Genomic DNA, 23,796 nt, shown 5'->3' on the forward strand with positions numbered 1-23,796 from the left:
GTCATTGTCATGAGACACTCACAAAAAAATCACGGTTTTAGTAACGCAGCATGCTTACGGGAAAGTAACGGTAATCTAATTACCTTTTTTAAAATAGTAATCCCTTACTTTACTCGTTACTGAAAGAAGTAACCGGATTACAGTAACACGTTACTGCCCATCTCTGGTGATGACACAGCCACTCCATCTCAAGTCACTGCTGCGCAGACTCTAGCTCCAGAAGTGCAACAACAGCACCACCTGGAGGAAGCTGGATATAAGTCCAGAATCAGCTGCAAGCAGAAGATCTTTGGTGATTTTTACTAGAGCTGTTTCTGTACTGTGACATGAACGAAAGCCGGACTGAAACTGTTCGTACAAGTTATTTCCAGTAAGATGATGATGAACCTGTGCAGCCACTATCTTTTCAAGAATTTTTGCTAGGAAAGGGAGATTTGAAATTGGCCTGAAATTATTTCGATTGAAGGGATCTGAACCATTCTTTTGCAGTATTGGGTTTATTATTGCAGTTCTAAGAGAAGATGGAACAGAACCAGATATAAGAGAGGAGTGTACGATATTAGCAATCAGTGGGGCAAGAGAGGGGAATGAGAGTTTAACAAGATTTGTCGGCAGTGGATCAAGTTTGCACGATGATGACTTTAAGTTAGTAATTATGGAAGATGGCTGAGTTATTGTGGGAAGTTCAAAATTGGATAGAGAGAATGACAGCTGAGAAGGACAAAAAATGCAGATAGAACAATTGACCACATCACAGCACGAGGGCAAGTGTTGGTAAAGATTCTCAATCTTGGTGTAAAAAAAGTCCATAAATTTGTTGCAAACTGCAGCAGAGTGTGTATGTATGGCAAAGGTATCTGGGGGTTTAACAATATTATGCAATGTAGAAAACAAAGTGCAAGTGTTTCCTTCAGCGGATTCAATAACAGAGGTGTAGTAAGCAGATTTAGCATGATGAATAGCTTCTTTATAATGTTGTATATGACTGAGATACATATCCTTGTGAATAGTAATAATAATAATAATGGATTGCATTTATATAGCACTTTTCTAGGCACCCAAAGCGCTTTACAATTCCATTATTTATTCACTCTCATATTCAAACACTGGTAGAGGCTACAGTTGTAGCCACAGCTGCCCTGGGGTAGACTGACAGAAGCGAGGCTAACATATCGCGCCATCAGCCCCTCTGGGCAACACCAGTAGGCGGTAGGGTACAGTGTCTTGCCCAAAGACACAATGACAAGGACAGAGAGAGCTGGGGGATCGAACCGGCAACCTTCCGGTTACTGAGCCATGGTCGCCCCAAAGTAAGTCCTGTTTTCCTGGAGAGACGTTCCAGGCGGCATCCAGTAGCTTTAAGGTGGCGAAGTTCAGATGAGTACCATGGCACAGAGCGAGATAAAGAAACAGTTTGAGTTTTTTGGGGAGCTAAGGTATCTAATAGGTTGATAAGTTCATTGTTATAGTGAGATACCAGGTCGTCTATGGAAGCTGAGGCATCAATGGAAGGTAAGTTATTAATGCCATGGGAAAGAGCTGATAGATCAATGCCCCTAATATTTCTAAAAGTAATTGAGCGGTTTTGTTTATTTTTGTATACTGGGAGACTAGCATTGAATAAAACTAATTTATGGTCTGAAAAAGGCATGTCCAATACAGCACAATTTTTAGGGGTGAAACCAATACAGCAAACAAGATCCAAAATGTGTCCTTTGGAGTGTGTGGGAACGTCCATATATTGGTGTAAGCCAAAATTTTCCAGACAGGATTTAAAATCTCTTGTGGCTGAATTTGATGTGTTGTCCATGTGGATGTTAAAATCGCCCAGCAGTAGTATATTTGGAGATAAGAGTAGGATTTCAGCAAGAAAGTTAGAAAAATCAGTTAAAAAGTCAGAGTTGATTTTAGGTCGTCGCCGGTTCGATATGAGGGGAAGGAGAGGGGTAGACAGGCTTTGACAAGGATAGTGGGGATAGGATCAAGCTGGCAGGTAGAAGGCTTTGATTTGCTGATGAGATCAGCAGTATCAGTTAGAGACGGAAGTTGAAAAACAGAAAGGAAATGAGAAGGGGGGAATTAAGACGGAGGAACTACATTGAGCATTAGGGAGCAAGTCTGGGTGTATTTTATGAATTTTTTAAGTGAAGAATAGCATTAAAGAGTCGCAGAAGTTAGATGAATAGAGATGAGCGGGCAGAAAATCAGGTGGCCTGTAAAAGGGGTTGAATAATGAGAACAGGGTCTTGGTGGAGTCCTCACTTGAACAGATAATGGTAGAGTAATAGGCAGATTTGGTTTGATTGATACATTCCTGATAAAACAAAACATGATTATTATATTTCCTTATGAATAGTAAGGCTGGTTTTCTTTTTTGTGGAGCAAGAGAATTCAAAATACTACTGAGACTATGCCTACGGTTAGGGCGACCACAGCTCAGGGGGTTGGGAAGTGCATCTGTAACCAGAAGGTTGCCGGTTCGATCCCTGGGCTCTCTGTCCTGGTTGTTGTGTCCTTGGGCAAGACACTTTACCCTACTGGTGTTAGTCAGAGGGGCCGATGGTGCGATATGGCAGCCTCGCTTATGTCAATCTGCCCCAGGGCAGCTGTGGTTACAACCATAGCTGCCTCCACCAGTGTGTGAATGCGAGAGTAGCATTGTATAGCACTTTGGGTGCCTTGAAGAGCGCTATATAAATCCAATCCATTATTATAATATAATACTAGATAATCTTGAATAGATTGTTTAGAGACAAGCAGCTAGAGAGAGTAGAGACAGGCTATCAAGATTTATATTCTTGATATTCCGGAAAGAAATAACACGAGGATTGTTAATTATGGAGAAAGTCATGAGAACATTAAAGGAGAGAAATAGATGATCCGAGATTGGCAGCTCGTCAGCTGTGCAGTTGGAGGGGTTAAGTCCAGAACAACTTACGGTCTGTTATGAGATCCTGGATGAGATGTCCTTTGTTCGTAAGCAACGGATTCTAAGCAGGCCAAAGTTGACGAAAGTACTGTCAGACTGGATGAGAGTGTTAGCCGACCTAGGCAGGTTAGCCAAAACATTGTGGTCAACAGACCTGCCGGGGTTCCGTTGACAGCGACCATAGGTGGACTACTGGCTTGGAATTATGCTGATGGAAATACCGACGGGAGCCCCGATGTATGTACTTTCAGCAATGGAGGAAGGCAATGTCCGTGTGGAGATGAAGAACAGCCAGCGGTGGAGCAGCCAGGGAGAAGCGGAGCCAGAGGAGCTCATCAGCTGTATACTGATGGAGCCCAGTGCCGAGTCAGTAGATTGATGACATAAAGATCCAGACCCACACAGACTGTGCATAAATCCTGAGAGGCCACATCACGGACTAGAACAACTTGACAGAAACAGAGACACCGGTGGGCCGCAGAGACAGGAACAGGACAGGAATCCGGTAGCGACAGAGTTAGCGACAGAGTTAGCGACAGAGTTAGCGGTGAGTAGCGGCAGCAAGTTGCGCCAGCGTTCACTCAACCGGAAGTATGTATTTATACTGAGATTCAGTATAAATATGTTATCTGTACATTGTTGTATGTATATGAATTTTTTTTTATCTGTTAAATTTACCAACATCAAGAAGTCACAAGGACAGGGAGACCATGCCATGGCACATGTTTAAACAAGGAAAGTTTATTGATATCCATCCATCCAGTCTCTTCCACTTATCATTATCAGCGCTGCGAGGAATTAAACAAATAGACACAACATTTTTTTAGCCCAAAAAAAAAACATATTCAAAGCACCACAATGGTAGCCCAATATCAGAAAGAATTGTGAACTCTTTAAAGTGGGGAGTCAAGCTTCTCTTCATATTTTTGGCCACCAGATGCCACCAAAGAGGACTGTGTTGAAAAGCTTCTGTCATGGACTGGGTCTTTTGACCCAGCATTTTGAGTTTGCTGCCTTTTAAAGGCATGAAACCAATTATGTTCTTGTTTAAAATACAAACAAGAACACAATAAGACAAAAAAGGTCATCTGTTGTATTTAACGCCATGTTTCCATGTTACTTGTGTCCAGATTTTTTAATGTCTAATTCTAGACATTATGATTATGCTCAGGATTTTCTATGAGTATGCTGTGGTCAGTGCTATCCTTTGTGCTGTTGCATGCTGGGGCAGCAGGTTGAGGGTTGCAGATGCCAATAGACTCAATAAACTGATCCGCAAGGACAGGAATGTTGTGGGGATGGAACTGGACTCCCTTAGGGTGGTGTCTGAGAGGCGGATGTTGTCCAAGATTGTCATAACCTGACGGTTTGCCCAGGGAAAGGACTCAAAAGCAGACTCACTGGTGAACAGCTCAGAAAAACTTTATTTAACCCGAGGAGCCACAACAAGAGCGGAAGGCTGGGATAGAAAATAGTGAGGGGCAAGATGTCGACAGGTGCGGGAAATAAAGAGGGGAACCAACAGGGACGGAGGAACCGTGGAGGGTCTGCAAGGAGACGGAGGAACAATAATTAACATGAGGGCAGGAATTATTGACTGGAGGGAATAGCTGAAGAGAGCAACTGTCCTTACTTAATAGGCCCGATACAGAGAGCTCTGAGGAGGGGCGGTCAGGGGGAGTTGAGGCAGGTAACCGGGCTGGAGAAGCATCCGAGGATCACCAGAACAGGTAGGTGAAAACACTCCAAGCGGTACAAGCCACGCCAACCTCTGTTTATAATTAATCGATTTGTATATATTAATGCTTATTTCTTAAATTTTGTAAACATCGTACATTAATATTATTTAATTAGTCTGTCACTGTTACTGTCTTGGAGAAGCTGTAGCCCCAATTCCTTAGGGATTAATAAAGTATTCTGATTGTGGTAGTTTACCCAGTTTAGGTTAGTCTTTAGTTTCATATAGGTTCGCTTTGCCCTTTGTTTTGTGCTTTTCCCACCAGCTATATTAAACTGCTCACTTTTTGTTAAAATCAAGTTACATTCCACGCTTTGTTTTCTCAACGTTTGGCTCCTCTGTGATCTGCCAGGGTAGATCATAACAGTAATGAATGCTTTTTCGATACAAGTTTCAGTGCTTTAGAAAGCTTCATTTGGCCGTGACTACCAAATATGATCTAAAATATGCATTTATGCTGAAAATGCTGTCATATGAAAAATTCTTGGCTAGGATTAATGATGATATGGAGGGTTTTGACAAATCATGGGGGTGTGTTTTTGGCTGAGATTGATTGATTTTATTTTGGCAGTGCAGTTATGTTATGTTTGTTGTGTTGTATGTTTATTTAGGCACTCAATAACGGAATTTGATTTGATTTCATTGTCCCTTTTTTGTGTGTGTTCGTATTTATATTTAGTAACTATGCAAATGTGAATTAACCATGGGATTGGAAGCTATCGTTTTTGTTTTGTTAAATCTTAAAAACAAATAAAGACTTCAATTACAAAAAATATGCATTTAAACATAGCTAGAAAGTCAGTGGTTAACCTGAAACAATTAGAGGCAATTTGGACATTTCATAGGTTTTGTGTTAAAATAGTGAGCTAAAACATCACTTTAATGTTGAGAGAAAACACTGGCTTCTAGGTAACAAAAAGTAGCTATTATTAATGATAAATGATGTTGCAGTTCTGCTAAAGTTGGCAAGCAAGTAGCAATAGCAATTAGTTCTAATTAAAAACACATAACCCATAGCTAACAAACAACAAGCACGTTCTCATCTATTATGTCAAGCCAGCAGGTCAGGTTAAAGTTAACTGTTGGTATTTATCTTGGACTTAATTGCCAGCTCAAGATGTCTCTCCAGAGCCAGGGCAATTATAAAGGACCACCTCCATCCTAACCACGACCTCTTCAACATCCTGCCCTCTGGAAAAAAGCTCAGATCCATCAGGTGCAAAACCAACAGACTAAAGAACAGCTTCTTCCCGTGGGCTGTCAGAACTCTTAATGCAAACTAAGAGTGTGTAAAGTTCCCCAACACATCCACCCTGACACTGCTGCTGATCATCTATGTGCAACATCTCAGTCTTTCCATGTTCTGTGCAATATTTTTGGCTCATGTGCAATTATTTTGGTCCCAGTCTGTTTCAATGTTTCCTACACATACACCATGTATATAGTTCCACTCACATATGTATACATATACACTGCTTTTTATTTTATTCTATTTATTTATTATTATTATTTATTTCCACCTTCGTTGTATATTGGTTTCTCTTCTTCTTACTTTAGCAGCTTTGTGGTCCAGCTACCCAATTTCGCTGCGCAAGAAACTGCACAATGACAATAAAAAGCTCTAAGTCTAAGTCTCTAAATATGCTCAAACACAACTTTGATGTAAGAAACTGTCCACTTTATTCAGAATGATTCAATAAACTATACACACTTTTATCCTGTACACTTTTTCCATGTCCAGTTTTCTGTATTTTCATTTTGAGCACCACTCCTAGTATTCTTTAAGAGGCATTTATGCAACTTTAGGGTAATCAAAACATTGAGATGTTATGATGGCACTGTTTCAATCTTGCCCAACCTCTGTGTAGATTAACCAGAGGTTAGTTTTCCAACCCTCAGAAGTACTGCAAAGTCTGCAGATTCTTAGGATTTCAAATCTTCTCATGTGAAGAGGTTTATCTGACAAGGGCTTAAATGTAACAGATTTTAATTTATATGTTCAAGTACTAAAACCACAGTGTGTTGAACACAGAAAGTCATGTTCCTGCTCCCCCCTCCCCCTGTGGTTGTGGCCCTTAGAAACTACACAGACTGGCCTGCAACCCAACAAAATGTCCAACTTTGCGGCCTTTTGAACAAGCAGTTTATAAGTCATCAGTTATTTGTGGTTGATATTATGTGTTTTCCACATCTAACATCTCTGGATAATCCAGTAATATAATGCACAAGGTAATTTAGAAGTGCGAATAATATCCTGCCTTTTAAAGGTTAATCCCAAACCCCTGTGTTTGTCAACGTAATAATAATAATAATAATAATAATAATAATAACAACAACAATAACAATAACAACAACAACAATAATAATAATAATGATAATGATAATATGTCATTAGAACTAGGGATGGGTATCGAAACCCGGTTCTTGTTGAGAACCGGTTCCCACTGTTTCAATTCCTTGGAATCGTTTGCCATTTTTGCAAACGATTCTCTTATCGACTCCAGTCGCCCCAAATGACGTCACCACGTTGCGGAGCGTCATTTACCTGGCAGGAAACACGGCGCCTAAGCGGCTCAAATGCTCAAAAGTTTGGTTATACTTTACGAGAACGGATGACAACAGGACAACTTGGAATACTTGCAAAGTAGATATTTCATTTAAGGGAGGAAACACTACGAATATGCAAAAGCATTTGCTCACAAAACACGCGATGACCTTAAATGAATGTCGTGTTTTTAATTCGCTCCGGACTCGTGAATCTCAACCCAGCAGCAGCGGTAACGTTTGCACGTCCTCTCCCGTTAATGCAGCAGGTAAATAATCAACTAACAGTCCATATTATGTTAGCGCGATCTGCCTTATTACAAACCTGCTATTACTGTGCATTTAGTGACCATGATGAGACAGACAGAGTCTGGCTCAGATGCTGGCAGCTCTCGCTGCAGTCTACCGGTAGCGTCTCCTTTCAGGCCAGGATAGACGAATGTCACCGAGCAGTGACTCAGTTTGTGGTCAAAAGTTTGCACCCATTTGCCACAGCAGATGTCCCCGATTTCACTTTGGTAAGTGAATGTGTTTAATTGTAGGCAGGGACATTACTGGATATCCTTGTGTAATTGCTACAGAACAATTTATGTTATACTTTGTTATTGCTACAGAAGAATATTTATTTTATTATTTTACATTTACAATTTTTTTTCCTGGGGACCCTGTGACACCCCATTGAAGAGCTGTAGGCTGGATCTCTTAAGATGTCACTGTTGGGTTTCTAAGGCCATACTCCTAAATTACTCCTAAATTTCTATCTTGTTCAAAGAGAAGATATAAAACAAAGTTCTGAGCTAATCGACGTTAGTGTTCTCCTTTTTAAAAAATAAGAATTGATAAGAGAATCGATAAAGAATCGAATCGTTAAACAGAATCGAAAATGGAATCGGAATCGTTAAAATCTTATCAATACCCATCCCTAATTAGAACGTATGTTGCTAACTACAAACGGTCCATTGGAGTGAACGGAGCTCTGCAGCGAAGCGGCGCGTTCACAGTTTCGGCACTTCTCGGGTGTTTGCGTCACCGACTCGGGCCACAGCGCCTCCATTTTGATTTCACTTGCATGGTAGCTTGTGTCCAGTGTCGGAATAAACGGGTTAAAAACAGGAGCAAACACGGAGGCGCCGAGATTATTACAGAAATGGACGGGTAATATTAAATCAGTGAAGCTAACTACACGGCATTTCACACATATTACGGCAGCAGAGCTGTAACTATGTGATAACGTCATTTTATGAGAGAGCTACGGGGGAAATGGGAATGTTGTGTTAGCGGGTTTCCATAGCGCCGCATTTTTCTTTGCTATTTAGGAACGGCTTAATGTTAGCATGCTTTTCTAACTTAGCACCGAGTCGCTGTTTTTCTTATGAACTGTTCTAGTTGTTATTTAAAAGCCTCTCATATAAAGCGACGCTTTCAGGGAAAAATGCTTCTTTTTTTCCTAAGTTGTACTTGACAGTAGCTTGCTACCGGCTCGGCTAATAAAGTTTAGCAAACCGTTATGCTAACTACATGCTACACTACCACTGCACCTTTGTGTAGCACCTGACTGCGTTTAAATAACCAGTGTATGTAAAAGGTCAAGAGAGTGAAACGTGCCCTTACTTTAAATCAGTATTCCTAACTTCCGATTAAAAACATCCTATTTTGTGGAGTTTTACGGTTAAAGCATAGAAACAGTTAAGCTATGCCTCCTGTTGATATCAAACTTAAACTTGACGTATCACGTTGAGTTGAGTTACTAATATTACAAGTGTACTACAGTGTGTCATTTATAGTATCTGTTCATTGGGGTCGAAGCGAGAATAACGTGAACGTTAATTAAAGATGTTATGAATCATAAGTGAGCTCATGGGGAGGCGGGTGGATGGAAAGGCAGTAGGTCATGTAGGCGTAGAATACACGTTTGGCAAAGCTATTTACTTATCAGCACAGAAAAGGAAATAGACTGCATGTATAAGCGGCTGTAATAACATTCATAAAGGGTCCATGTATTCAGTCCGTGCACAGTGTGGAGTTAAGAAGCAGCTTTGGTTCTATGTGTTATGGACTGGAGTGTCATGAGAATACGCTGACATCTACTCATATCTAGTGCTGTTTTGTATGTTTCTGTTTTATGTTGTTCTGATGTTTTAAATCCCTTAATTGTGAAAACAAAATTATTTCTTTCAGCATCAGTGATGTTGCAGTTGGTGTAAAGGTGAGTTTCTTTACATGTGTGCATACTTAAACATGCAGAACACTTTTCCCTTCCCGCTGTCACCAAAGCGCTTGCTCATAGAGGGTCATATGATTGTTGGGTTTCTCTCTGTGTGCATTACTGTAGGGTCTATCTTACAATATAAAGCACTTTGAGGCGACTGCTGTTGTGATTTGGTGCTGTATAGGGCTGGGCGATATGGCCTAAAATCAATATCACGATAAATTGAGCAGTTAACCTCGATAACGATAAATGGACGATAACCACCCCAAGTGCCAAAAAAACAAACGTTTTTTTTTTTTTTTTTCATTTGATGGGGCTGTGGCAGGCAGCATAGTTCCTCCAGTTATTTTGATAATATTATTCCCCCTAGACCTATTCATTGCAATTATATTATTACCACTTTAAAGGACTGTAAAATGTCACTGAAAATAAATGAAGACAATAGTAGTAAGTACTTTTAGTGGTTAAGATTTATTAACTGAACAAAATAAAAAGTGTAGGATACAATATGTAACCATGCTCTCTAAAAAATGTGTATCCCTTGTAAACAAAATAGTTTAATAATAAATATGTTTCACATTGGCTATTCAGAAAGTAAACAATGATTGTGCAAATGTAATGCCATCATGGACAAAGGCCTATCTCTGCTAAGGCCTTGAGGTACTATAACTTGTAAACAAATAATGTCACAAACACAAATGTCAATTGAACACAGAAAAAACTATAATAAATACTAAGCACTGCCATGTGACTAGTGAAAACTACAAACTCTTAAACAAAAACATTAAATAGTGCTGTTTGCAAAAAACTTCAATAGAACACTGATAGTTAAAATTAGGCAGGGCTTGAACATTTTTTTGTTAACAAGCGTCTCCTCTTCCTCCTCCACCAGCTCTACCTCCGTCGCTGCTGCTTCAACATTTAAATCGTCCTCCATTTGTTCACCCGTGTCTCGTCTTGTTACAGGTAGTAGAGTCTTAAAGGGACATGAACATCGCCAACCTGCACATTCTTTTTTTTTTTAAATACCGAATTTACCGACATGGGCAAAATGACGTCGATGAGAGTCATAAATTTCGGTAACGATAAATTTTTGATATATCGGCCAGCTCTAGTGCTGTATAAATAAACTGAACTGAAAACAAGTAACGCAGCACTTTACTTAATCCTCCTGGGAGTAATTAACAGGTAGAAACAGACTCCTGTTCTCTACAAGAACCGGCTCTTGGTTCCAATCCCTAGATGGGGGTATATAAAACTTGGAGACCACCAAAAATAAAGCAGGTGGTCTTTTGTTTGTTTTTGTCTGTGTGTGTGCTGCATTAGCGTAGCTCCAAGGTGTAGTGGTTAATAAGTTTGCTTGACAAGTGAAAGGTTGTTGGTTCAAACTCAGGCAGGGCATCTGGTGTTAAACTGCCCAATCAAAGAGGTGACGCTACTTGCTGTGGTGACCCCTTATGGCAAGGAAGAAGCTGCATTAGTAATGACTGTTGTATGTATACTGTTTCCTAAGAGCATGCTGTTTGAGCTTAATATTACATTTTCTTAGGAATAGAACTTTTATCCTGCAGTATTGAACTAACCACTAATCATCCACAACCTGTAGATGATGTTTAATTCAGGGAATGATGGAGTCCATTCATAAACATGAATAAGTGTTAATGTTGTTTTCTATTTAAATTCTGAATAATCATATCTGAAGCTCTGTGTTGCAAGAAAGAAAAATATGTGTGTGACTTATTTGCTATCGGTTAACAGATGGATTCATGTGCTTTGACTATTAAACAAGTTCCACTTGAAAACATCCGTGTTTTAATCTGACATGTGCCTCCCAGTTATTGTGTCAGTGTGTTTATTCAGACTGAGGATAAGAATGGGTGAACCTGAAACCTTATATTCCTTATATTGCTCCAGTAAATATGCATGTGGAAAAGTTACTCCACATTTCACACTTGTTTGCTCGTGAATGCGTTTAGCTGCTCCGGGCAGCCAATCTTATTTGTTGAGTGCCAGGTACATTAAGGTGTGTAAAGGCTGAACTGCCAGATTGTTCTGATAGTGTGCTCCTGGGAAATGAGTTTATCTCATCAGTATTTCAGTGTCTGAGGCAAAGACCAGTGGGCTTCCAGCTGTTAGAAGACCCATTACTCCTACCCTGTTGGCTGTGACACTTGTGTGCTCACCATTTTGGCCTTACTCGGGCTACTTTTCCCCTTTGAATTTATCTGTACCATGTTTCTGTAGCTGAGCCTGCAAGTGACAGAAGAACAAACAGTTCAAATTCGGCGACACCTCCACAAGGAGGTGGGATATGAAACTATTAGAAAGTTGTGTGTGAGATGGGTCCCTAGCTATGTTGGTTGCCACCCCATCAGTCAGGGTTTAAGAGCAGAGGGTGCCTGGCAGTGCCAGCAGGCCTTCAGAGACCTTGTATAGCTCAGGGTGAGATGACACATCCCTACATCTTACTTTTAGCAATTTAAACTGACACAGGCAGAGGAGCGAAACCATTAGTGTGATGTTTTGTCTTCAAGGGCCTGTCAGGAAAGTCTTTTTCTCAGCAGTGCCTGATGCTGTTTTCTTTTCCTTCCACAGAGAGGATCGGATGAGCTGAGTATGTACAACAATTCCAACTCTGGCATGAGCAGTAACAGTGGTGAGTTCGTTCCAACCGCCCATGAACTCTGAGGGGATTGATGGAATTTGCATGCAGCCAGTCGATACAGCAGACCTAAGGATTAGGTGAAGTAGGCTGCATGAGTTTAGGTGGAGAGAGCTGTTTGGTGGGTAACATCACGCTCCTTAGTAGGAGGGCACCTACACACCATAGCCAGTGGCTGGAACAGACATGGAGGATATCCCTCCTCTCTGTTTAAATGTTATCATTCCATGCATGAAGGTTTTTCTGATGTTCTTCCACTTCCCACACCGCCCCTGTTGAGTTTGTGACACGGCCTAAGCATATCTGCCAGCTTCCTTGTGCAGTTGAACTTCCCTGTATGCCAGCTTTCGATACTCTGATGGAGTTTCCTTGTTTCACAAGGATCTATCTGGACACAAGCTCAACTGTTCTTTTCCTCGCTGTACGCAGCCACACTTTCAGTCTCTGGAACAGCTCCAGTCCTGTCTTGGAACATTTGAACTGGGAAAAAGTTATTGAACAGGCTTACTGAAATGTATTTAATGCTATTTAATACTCAAGATGGCTCCTGTATGGAGAAACTAGTTACACGAGTGATTTTGGCCCAGTCTTCCACACGGACAGTCTTAAACTGAAGGATCTGTTGGCCCCTTCTAGGAACTCTGAGCTTTAGCTTCCATAGATTTTTCAGTTGGGTCTTCTTTGAAACAGTTGTACCTGCTGATTCCTGTCGCTCTCCACACTTCCTCCTTGGTTCTTGAACAACTCGTTGGATAATCCTTTTCACTCACTGCATTGCAGTTTTGTCTCCACAATTAAATCCATCACAAAAAATTAGCGCATTGTAATCGTCACAGTGCTGTGTGGATCCTAGCATACTTGCTGATGCAGGAAATGTTCTGTTTGTTTTTTTTAAGTTTGCCTCATTGTTTCTAATTCTCGACATTTGTTGACAGTAGCAGAAAATCACGAGCTTTACCTTTAAGATCCCAGTGTGTCATTGTAGTGCACCTTTCAGTTAATCAGCATTTCTCCTGAAATCTTAGATGGGGCTCCCAATGGCAGTGATAGTAAGAAGCTAAGGGTGGAGGAGGCCCTGCCGTCTCGTGTGATCCACATTAGGAAGCTGCCAAACGAGGCCTCAGAGACTGAGGTCATTGCCCTCGGCCTCCCCTTTGGCAAAGTAACCAATATTCTCACACTGAAGGGAAAGAATCAGGTAAGTGAATCAGGCTGTTTAGCATTTGTATAATTTCATCCAAAACAGTTGTTAGGCTCAATTTGAAAGCGCAGATAAATTCACACAGGACAAGCCATTCTTAGACACCAGCCTGTAAATGCATCTGACAATTGTTCCAAACGCAGTCGAACTGCAACATGTTGAATTTCATTATTAAAATAACCAAGTAAGAGTGAGTCAACAAATTCAGCTTTTTCTTTCTTCTTTTGCCTTCTCTTCTAATGTTCAGGCGTTTTTGGAGATGGGGACAGAGGAGGCAGCTGTCACTATGGTTAACTACTACTCCAAAGTAACTCCCCTTATCCGTAACATCCAAGTGTTTATTCAGTACTCCAATCACAAAGAACTCAAAACTGATGCTGCTAATCAGGTTAGTGGAAACTAACAGACTGATATGTTAGTTGTTGCACAGCTTCATGTTTTTAAAACGTGCTTTCAACTCGTGTGCCTCATCACTGCTTGATTGCAAATGCATGCTGTTATTTGGCTGCATTAAATGCTTGGAAATATCTGGAATCATTACAAAAAAAACAACAGCCGTAGAAGGTGCCTGTTTGATATTTGCCATCTACATTAATAGCTGTGTGCTGTGCTTGTGTTCGGGTGTAGCGGACCCAGGCCGTGCTGCAAGCAGTGTCAGCAGCCCAGTCACCAGGGTCCGAGGTACAGGAGGTCCTGGCTGCAGTTTCCAGTCCTGTGCTGCGCATCATTATTGATAACATGTTCTACCCTGTAACGCTGGACGTACTGCAACAGGTAGGCAGCAGTTAACAAAGAGTATTTGCTGCTTGTGGCTGAACAAGAAACCTCCAGTTTCTTTGTCTTGACAGATTTTCTCCAAGTTTGGCACAGTCATGAAGATAATCACGTTCACCAAGAACAATCAGTTCCAGGCTCTTCTGCAGTTCAGCGATCCTGTCAGTGCACAGCAGGCCAAACTGGTATGGTCATGTTTTCTTGCATGTCTAATAGGATTGTCCCAGTACTAGATTTTCAAACTCTATATGAGTCTTAGGAAAATACTCTATATCATTTTTGACACCCCCCCCAATCCTGCAACAATATAAGTAAAGGTGATGAAGTCTTATCTTGAAAAACTTGGCCTGTTAATTTTCATCCAATATTCCCATTTATAAGTTATATTTAACAAAATAAGTGTTTAAGTTTCAGATTTTTTTTATTTTATCATATAAAAACCTGAGCGCTTAGGATGGGGCCTCCCTGACCTCAGATATTATTATTTTGCAGCGCAGATGAGAGCAATAATATGCTGGTGTAACCAATCATACACTGCCCAATGGAAAACCATTGAGGAACAAATGCTGTCTATACCTATTCAGGCAACTCTAGCTGACAATAACTTACAAACCTATATAAAAAATACTGATAACATGTGGGTGAAAAGGACCCTTAAAACATGGAGAACTATTATAAAGGAATATAAACTCGAGACCAATATTACAGTTCTTAAATGGTGTGCTTACGACTCAGAGTTCAAACCTAATGAACTGGATTCTAGATTCAAGGACTGGACAGGTAAGGGCATAACAGCCCTGTGCAGTATAATGAAGGATGGAAAATTGTTCAGCTTTGACATGCTTAGAAAAACATTTTCATTAGAAAAAGAAGACTTTTATCGATATCTGCAGTTAAGGCACTATGCCGACACGAAGATGAGAAACGTAACAATGATAAACACACGCTTGATGGAAGTGTTTATAAAAAGCTATAACTCAGAAACTATTGATAGAATTGTATCATGTCTCTATAAGGGTCTAATGGATTTGAAACCACATTCGACTTCATATATTAGAACAAAATGGGAGAAGGAAGGAGGGATAAAAATATTAGAGGAAGAATGGACGGCAATATGGAGATATCAGTGGATGTGTACCAGCTCACGAAAGTGGAGGGAATTCGGCTGGAAGTGCCTAATTAGATACTTTATAACACCTTCTCAGAAGTCTCATTATGATGATAACCCCCCTGCTTGTTGGAGGAACTGTGGAAATCAAAGTGCAAATCACTACCACATTTTCTGGGACTGCCCAATTTTGAGGGATTATTGGAGAGAAATACATAATGCCTTACAGGATATCTTTAAACGTGAAATACCTCTCGAGAGTAAGACTATGTTCTTTGGATATATACCTCAGGAATGGCCTAAATATGATAAACATTTAATAAATATTTTATTGGTGGCCTGTAAAAAGAATATCACCAGAAAATGGTTATCCCCAGAGAGCCCAAACATAAGTACATGGATGGAAATCACAATGGAAATTTATAACATGGAAAAGATAACAGCTTCTGTTAACCACAAGCTGGAGAAATTTACATCATATTGGGAAAACTGGGTTAAATATATCACGCCTCATAGGCCAGATTTTACTATTACAAACCAATAATTATGATGTATGTATATATATTTATAGGATTACCCCATACCAACACATCCGTGTTTTTTTTTTTTTTTTTTTGTTTTGTTTTTTTTTCTTTGTTTTTTTTTTTTTTTTTTGTTGCTTTCTTAGGTTTGTTAGTTTTGTTTTTTGTTTTTTGATTTTCGGATTATGTGATGGTTTCAATTACTTCTATCGTTGTAAGTATTCTTCCCTTATGACTTGGATGTAAATTAAAATACTATTTCAGTATTTAAGGCAGATAACCTAAGTATGAAGAATGCTTACATGATGTACATACTGTGAATGCCTGCTTTTGAAACCTTAATAAAAATATGAATTAAAAAAAAAAAAAAAAAAAAACCTGAGCGCTTACTGTCAAAAAGATTGTAAGTTACTGTGAAAGTAGAAAAGTTACTTTTTACTGTGTTGTCCACATCTGCTTTCAGCTTCCCTCAGTCTGCAGTTTTTCAGGCCGTCACCTCTGGTCCTCAGGCCTGAAAGCTCAGGCTGCCCTGCCTGCATTAGTTATCCATGCTCTGGACTCTGCAGAGTTCATCTAATAATCAGGCCCCATCTTATCTTAATGTCTCTCTTCCACAGCATGTCTTTATCCTGTCTTCCTTCTCTCACCCCAACCAATCACAGCAGATGGCCCCGCCCCTCCCTGAGCCTGGTTCTGCCGGAGGTTTCTTCCTGTTAAAAGGGAGTTTTTCCTTCCCACTGTTGCCAAAGTGCTTGCTCATAGGGGGTCATATGATTGTTGGGTTTTTCTCTGTATGTATTATCATAGGGTCTACTGTTGTTGTGATTATATAAATAAAATTTAATTGAATTGAATCTACAGTTCCCCCACAGCCAGCATGATCATGGATTTGTAATCTGTTCTGTCATGGCTCAGTATTCAGTCTGCTGTTCATCTTTTATCTAACCACAGTCCAGTAGCAGCTACGTTAATCATAAAATATGGCTAATGGTTAAATGGTCAATGTGCCAGACTCAGCGAAGCGGCGTCGTGCTGCTACCATCAATAATACAAATGGTGTAACGACCTTTTCAGTTCTTGAGCACAGATGTCATTTTCCTCCTCCTAGGCACTGGATGGCCAGAACATCTACAATTCCTGTTGCACACTCCGTATTGACTTCTCCAAGCTGGTCAACCTGAATGTGAAGTACAACAATGATAAGAGTCGCGACTACACCCGACCTGAGCTGCCAGCTGGTGATGGCCAGCCCAGTTTTGACCCCACAGTTGCCGTTGCTTTCAGCAAAGACTCCAGTTCTCTCCTCGGTAAGATCCCAGGTAGATCCCACTTTTATCTTTCCTCTTTTGAACTTGACGTTGTTTGTTCTCACTCTGCATTCTAAATCAGGTTGGTGTGACGGGAATTCACACGAGCATCTTCAACTTACATTTGTAAATATTACTTTTTCCCCTCCTTTTTAAAAACAAAAAAAAAAAGGTAAATTATCAGATAAACTAAGTTCAGATTGATAACCACATGAACTAATTAAACTAACAACTAAAAAAAACAACTTTCTCTTTTGCACATAATTAACATAATCTGGTCCTTAGCAGCAGGCTAATGAGCTAAATACAGTCTAGATAAGGACCGGCTCTTATTCAGTGCTTTTCTGCTAGAAATGCTTTATAGACTGATGAACGACAGTACATGACATTTATTTAACATAAAATATACATAGAAGGAGGCCTGTCAAAAACTAAGCACACCCTTACTGCTTCCATAGGAATTGAGTGGTTAAGTAGCAGCTAGGTACTGTAATACACTTGGATGCACTTGATCGCAATTGATCATAAGATCACCTCTTTAAAAGTAAGCTGTTTCTTTGTTTGTTTTTCCTTTGCTGGTCAGTAGGATTCAGGTTTTTTGAATACAGTGGCAAGAAGAAAAGATATTAGGAAGGATCTTAAAGTGCCTGTTGTTCCTGCTGCAGATAACTCTACATCCTTTCAAAAGTGGATTCAAGCACCAGAAATATTTGTCTCTCTGGAACCATTAATTTGAAAAATCCGATTAGCCACTTACATTTTTAAATTGCTCACTCACTTCCCAGTCATACTTTGGAATTAGTCCCAGTATGTTTCACAAAATAAAATGAACATGGTTGACACTGAGGTGTCCCTCTTCTCATACTGACTTTGTCATTTTCTCTGTGGAGGTTGAGCAGAGCAAGGGTGTATCTAATACACAAAATAAAAAGCTCGTCTGTTTAACCCTTTAAAGCCGGTCGGAGCGGGCACGCTCCGTTTTGCGTAACTTTTTTAAAATCCCGGTAGCTCTGCAACCACTTAAGCTAGCGCAATAATCTTTTTTGCATATGAAACCAGAGGAGTTGTACTTACATCTTATGCCATCAGCTTGTCCTCGGTCACAGTTTCCTTCCACATAAAGCTTTGCAAAAACTGCATAAAAAGCACTTGCAGCAACAAAAACATAATATTCCAGAAACACGCTTTGCCGATCCGATCAGCTGTTCATAACACTTCCTACGTTGGAATAGACGTCAGCGCGAACTTTTGCATGTCCACCATGACCTGCCCGAAACCGGAAGTGACGTCATTTTCGCGGGAATGTAGTTTTTTACCATCAGGGCCCTCATGAGCCTATGCTGGTCTTTTTAAAAGTTATGTTTGACTTTATGACTTTGTGTCATTTCTGGGATGCTGAGGACTCATATTGCACTGCTGGAAATAGTTTATTTTGATGCATATGCTACTTTTTTTTGCAAATTTGCATCATAGGATTGTTTTTTTGTTTTTCCTGCAGTATATGAAAATTGGTGTATTTCAAAAATAAAACTATGAAGACACTTAAAATAAATTTCCTGTGGTGGGAAACTAGTTTGTGCAACTTTTTTGTATTTGCAGTTTTGAGGGATGAGCCTCTTAAATTTCTCTAACTAGAAATATATGTTTAAAAAAACAAAAGACGATTTTCAAATTCTTTGTAGTTTATTGCACTTTTTTGCAATTTCTGTAGTTACTATGGACTTAATGCAGACATATTATTAGAATTTGGGCTATAATGGTTGTATTGATGTATAGCAACTTGAAATGCTCCCAAAAATGGCTCCACAACATGTAAAAATATAATATAAGCTCTGGCGGACTTGGCTCTATGGTAGGTCTTAAAGGGTTAATTTAAACCCCCAAATCTGTGTAATTGCAGAAATGTGTCTGGTTTCAAATATTGCACATGCACATTTCTGTGCAGGTAAGACCACAGATTCAGGTTTGCATCCACACGGTGTCAGCTTCTGACAGTTTCTGCAGTAGGTAAAAGCTTGGTTTTGCACCAGTCACATTTCTTGGACCGTCACCACCACAACATGAGACTTGGTACCACTGACTGACTCGGTTCCCTTATTTAGACTTAAACCAATTGATGAAGTTTCTTCGTGTGTACGTGAGTTAGTGCCCTTTCTTAAATCTTGCCGTATAGTCTAATGTACATAGCTTATCATACCATCTACATATTGTCTCTTCCTCACGTCTTGTACCAGCTGTGTGAGGTCACAATGAAGGTAGGGGAGGGGCTGATCGCATTAAGAGATTTGATTGGGTAGTACAGTGTATAAATGAAAGAATGGGCTGCTGTCAGTGTTCGTACAGCTGGTGCAACAGCTCTTCAGGCCGGTCCATTGGCCCGTTATGCCAGATTACCAGTCCAATTCTAAATTGCCCACAGTCTGAATGGTTGTTTGGTTCTCTGTGTTAGCTCTGCGACAGACTGGTGACCTGTGTAAGGTGTACCCTTCCTTTCGCCCTATGGTAACTGGGATAGACTCCTCCTCCTCTGCGGTCATGATGAGGATAAGCAAAAGAGAATAAATGGCGTAGTGGAGTTTTCACCTAGGAGGTAATCCTGAGAGTTGTTGACCCACCCTCTCATCATGGGAGTCATTAAGGTGTCATGGGTCAAGTTGTGAGTGTGTGTTGAATTACCGTAAAGGAAACTCAAAATAGAACGTTAACTACCGTAGGTAATGTTTGTAACGCTATAAGTAAGTTGTTCCATCTATTCAATATAACCTCTGTCTTGTGTCAGGGTCTAATAGAGATTGACAGACCACGTGACTTTCGCGCATTGCATGCAAATCAAATCAAATCACTTTTATTGTCACATCACATGTGCAGGCACACTGGCACAGCACATGCGAGTGAAATTCTTGTGTGCGAGCCCCACAAGCAACAGAGATGTGCAAACACAACAACACAAACGAGCAAAATACAAGAATGGCCAACCTGAAACTAATAAATATATGTACAATATATAATAGTGTATGCATTTCTGGATGTGTATACTAAATATTTTCCTGTGTGTGTGTGTGTGTGTGTGTGTGTGTGTGTGTGTGTGTGTGTGTGTGTGTGTGTGTGTACACATTTTTACAAATTAAATAGTAAAAAAAATAAAAATAAAATAATAATAATAATATTAATATATAAAATATACAGAGTTGAATATGTGCAAAACAAGTGGCATTTATATACAGTGTGGAGTGCATAATGTTAAAGTTCCAGTAGTGAAGCTGAGGTATCTATGACGTGTTCAGCAGTCTGATGGCCTGATGGAAGAAGCTGTCTCTCAGTCTGCTGGTACGGGACCGGATGCTGCAGAACCTCCTTCCTGATGGAAGCAGTCTGAACAGTTTATGGCTGGGGTGACTGGAGTCCTTGATGATCCTCCCCGCTTTCCTCAGGCACCGCTTCCTGTAGATGTCTTGGAGGGAGGGAAGCTCACCTCCAATTATCCGTTCAGAGCACCGCACTACTCTCTGGAGAGCTTTGCAGTTGTAGACGGTGCTGTTGCCATACCAGGTGGTGATGCATCCAGTGAGGATGCTCTCAATGGCACAGTGATAGAAGGTCCTGAGGATGCGGGGGCTCATGCCGAATCTTTTCAGTCTCCTGAGAAAGAAGAGGCGCTGCTGCGCCTTCTTCACTGTTTTGTTTGTGTGTACTGACCACGTAAGATCCTCAGCCAGATGTACTCCAAGGAACCGGAAGCTGCTCACTCTCTCCACAGCAGCGCCGTTGATGGTGATGGGGGTGTGTACTTCTCTGCACCTCCGGAAGTCCACTATCAACTCCTTTGTCTTTGCGACGTTGAGGGTGAGATGGTTGTCTTGACACCAGTGGGTCAGGGCGCTGACCTCCTCCCTGTAAGCCGTCTCATCACCGTTGGTGATAAGACCCACCACTGTAGTGTCGTCCGCAAACTTCACAATGATGTTGGAGCTGTTAGTGGCTGTGCAGTCGTAGGTGTAGAGTGAGTATAGGAGAGGGCTCAGTACACACCCCTGTGGAGCACCAGTGTTCAGTGTGATGGGGGATGAGGTGATGCTGCCCAGTCTGACCACCTGGCGTCTGTCAGACAGGAAGCTAAGGATCCAGCTGCAGAGGGAGCTGCTCAGTCCTAGATCCTGCAGTTTCCTGTCCAGCTTCGAGGGAACGATGGTATTGAATGCTGAGCTGTAATCTACAAACAGCATTCTCACATACGTGTCTCTCTTCTCCAGGTGTGACAGGGCAGTATGTAGTGTCAGGGCTATGGCATCATCAGTGGACCTGTTGTGGCGGTATGCGAACTGTAGAGGGTCCAGTGAGTCGGGTAGTGCAGAGCAGATGACGTCCCTGACCAGCTTCTCGAAGCATTTGCTTACGATGGGGGTCAGGGCTACAGGTCGCCAGTCGTTCAATGAGGAGATGGTGGAGGATTTGGGTACAGGGACGATGGTGGCCATTTTGAAGCAGGCTGGGACTACAGACAGAGAGAGGGAAAGGTTGAAGATGTGCGTGAACACTCCAGCCAGCTGAGCCGCGCATGACTTGAGGACGCGGCCGGGAATCCCGTCCGGACCAGTAGCTTTGCGCGCGTTCACCTTCCTGAAGCACTTCCGCACATCCTCCTCAGACACAGTGTGCGCACTGACGTCATCCGCGGTGCGCACACTGTCCGGTCTCATGGTGTTCGCTGCGTCGAATCTAGCGTAGAATACGTTTAGATCCTCACACAGAGAGGCCGTGGTCTGCGGTGTGCTGGGTTTCCCTCTAAAGTCTGTGATCGTGTTTAGTCCCTGCCACATACTCCGAGGGTTGTCAAACTGTTGCTCCACCCTGTCCCTGTACTCACGTTTGGCTGCTTTGATCGTCTTCCGGAGTTGGTAATGTGCGTGTTTGTAGTCCGATGTGTTCGCGGAGGCAAAGGCGGTGTTCCGTGCCGCGCGAACATCTCCGTTAATCCAGGGTTTTTGATTTGGGAAGGATTTAACTGTTCTGGATGGGACGACATCTTCCACGCATTTCCTGATAAATCCACAGACTGAGTCTGTGTACTCATCAATGTCCCTAGCAGCCACGTGAAACATTTCCCAGTCCGCGTGATCAAAACAGTCCCGCAGCGCAGACTCCGATTGGTCCGTCCAACAGTGCACCGCCCTCCGGGTTGGAGCTTCCTGTTTCAGCTTCTGCCTGTAGGCGGGCAGGAGCAGGATGGAGCAGTGATCTGATTGGCCGAATGGGGTGCGGGGGAGGGCTTTGTACGCATCCCGGAAAGAGGTGTAACAGTGGTCGAGTAGCCGGTTTCCACGTGTGTTGAAAAGGATGTGTTGGTGGAGTTTTGGTGAGACTTTCTTCAGGTTTCCCTTATTAAAGTCCCCGGTCGTGATAAATGCCGCCTCTGGGTGTGCGGTTTCCTCACTGCTGATCGCGCTGTACAGTTCCCTGAGTGCACGGTCAGTGTCGGCTTGTGGGGGTATGTAAACAGCCGTAATAATCACTGCTGTAAATTCCCTCGGTAGCCAGAATGGCCGGCACTTAATCATCAGGTACTCCAGGTCCGGTGAGCAGAAGGATTTGACCGGGTGCACGTTCGCATAATCACACCAGCTGTTGTTGATCATGAAACACACACCACCGCCTCTGCTTTTCCCAGTAAGATCCTGTGACCTGTCCGCGCGGTGCACGGAGAACCCCGGTAGTTGTATTGCGGAGTCCGGTACTTTGTCCGATAGCCAGGTTTCTGTGAGGCAGATCACGCAGCAGTCCCGCATCTCTCGCTGGAATGAGATTCGTGCCCGAAGCTCGCACAGCTTGTTCTCCAGAGACTGCACATTAGCCAGTAATAAACTGGGTAACGGTGGTCTGTAAGTGCGCCGTCTCAGTCGAACCAGAACGCCAGATCTTCTCCCTCTGCGTCGGCGTTTGCGGCCTCCAGGGCCAGAGAACAAAGGCGTCTCAGGTGAGATGAATGGGGGGTCTGCAAACGGAGCGTCCGTGTTGCAAAACTTGAACTCCGGAAAGTTATAAGAAAGACCGTCTTTTATGTCCAGTAAGGTTTGTCGGTCGTACACAAGGAGACAAGTGCTGCTCGTGAAAAAATAAAGGAAAAGTAAAATTAAACACAGAAGAAAGCCGTTGCTTGGGGGAGCTCGCGACGAGGCTGCCATACTCGGCGCCATCTTGTCTTATTGTCTTGTCTTGCAACGCAAGCATTTGCAGCACCGCAAAACGTTCATTCTTCGGTTCCAATAAATTCTTGCTCTTTCTTTGCCCCCCAAAATGTTATGTACAAAACGTGTACAATGCCGGTCCGTACAAAGACAGACTTGATGAAAAGTCAAAGAAAAGATACGAGGAAAAAAATCAAAGGAGTGAAAGGGTCAGACCCTCACGAGCACACAGAGGGACAAAAGACGTTAGCGTGCTGCCTTAACTTTCACCACGCTCATATTTATAATTATACGGTTCTTGGAGTGAGTGCATACACTCATGAAGTTTAGTAACTTCAGGTCACTGCAACAAGCCCAGGTACAGTTTACCGACGGATGGGTGCAGGACCTTGAAATGCACCGTGTAGAAAGTAAAGACCATCGTACATATCATAAGTTTACCAGTCTCACAAATCTTCGTCATAAATACACATTCGTTAACCGTTTATTAATATAACATTTGAGCTCAATGGTAATTAATTAGTAGTGGAAATAATTTCTGGTAGCATCACAGAAATGTAGCAGTGACAATAATATTGTATGCTGTAATCGTACTGGGCAATTAGTGGTACAAAATAACTG

General features: G+C 41.8%; 1 protein-coding gene across 8 annotated transcripts in view; it reads left to right on the plus strand.

The window, feature by feature from the left end:
• The first annotated feature begins 8,210 nt into the window (after nucleotides 1-8,210).
• Nucleotides 8,211-23,796, plus strand: part of ptbp2a (polypyrimidine tract binding protein 2a) — a 38,397-nt gene continuing 22,811 nt past the window's right edge. For 2 of the 8 annotated variants that reach the window (XR_013100022.1, XR_013100021.1), the window contains exons 1-8: nucleotides 8,211-8,366; nucleotides 9,390-9,417; nucleotides 12,016-12,076; nucleotides 13,108-13,280; nucleotides 13,531-13,671; nucleotides 13,911-14,057; nucleotides 14,132-14,242; nucleotides 16,795-17,005. Coding sequence is in view for 6 of the 8 variants with exons in the window: in XM_014410976.4 (XP_014266462.1) it covers nucleotides 8,281-8,366; nucleotides 9,390-9,417; nucleotides 12,016-12,076; nucleotides 13,108-13,280; nucleotides 13,531-13,671; nucleotides 13,911-14,057; nucleotides 14,132-14,242; nucleotides 16,795-17,005 (958 nt within the window). In the remaining 2 variants the exon portion in view is untranslated. Of the gene's footprint in view, nucleotides 8,367-9,389; nucleotides 9,418-10,312; nucleotides 10,387-12,015; nucleotides 12,077-13,107; nucleotides 13,281-13,530; nucleotides 13,672-13,910; nucleotides 14,058-14,131; nucleotides 14,243-16,794; nucleotides 17,006-23,796 lie in introns of all 8 variants that reach the window. The other 6 variants (XM_014410976.4, XM_076887882.1, XM_004572062.6 and 3 more) reach the window with 4 other exon arrangements.

Source organism: Maylandia zebra, linkage group LG9 (assembly GCF_041146795.1).
Source record: "Maylandia zebra isolate NMK-2024a linkage group LG9, Mzebra_GT3a, whole genome shotgun sequence".
Taxonomy (NCBI): Eukaryota; Metazoa; Chordata; class Actinopteri; order Cichliformes; family Cichlidae; genus Maylandia; species Maylandia zebra.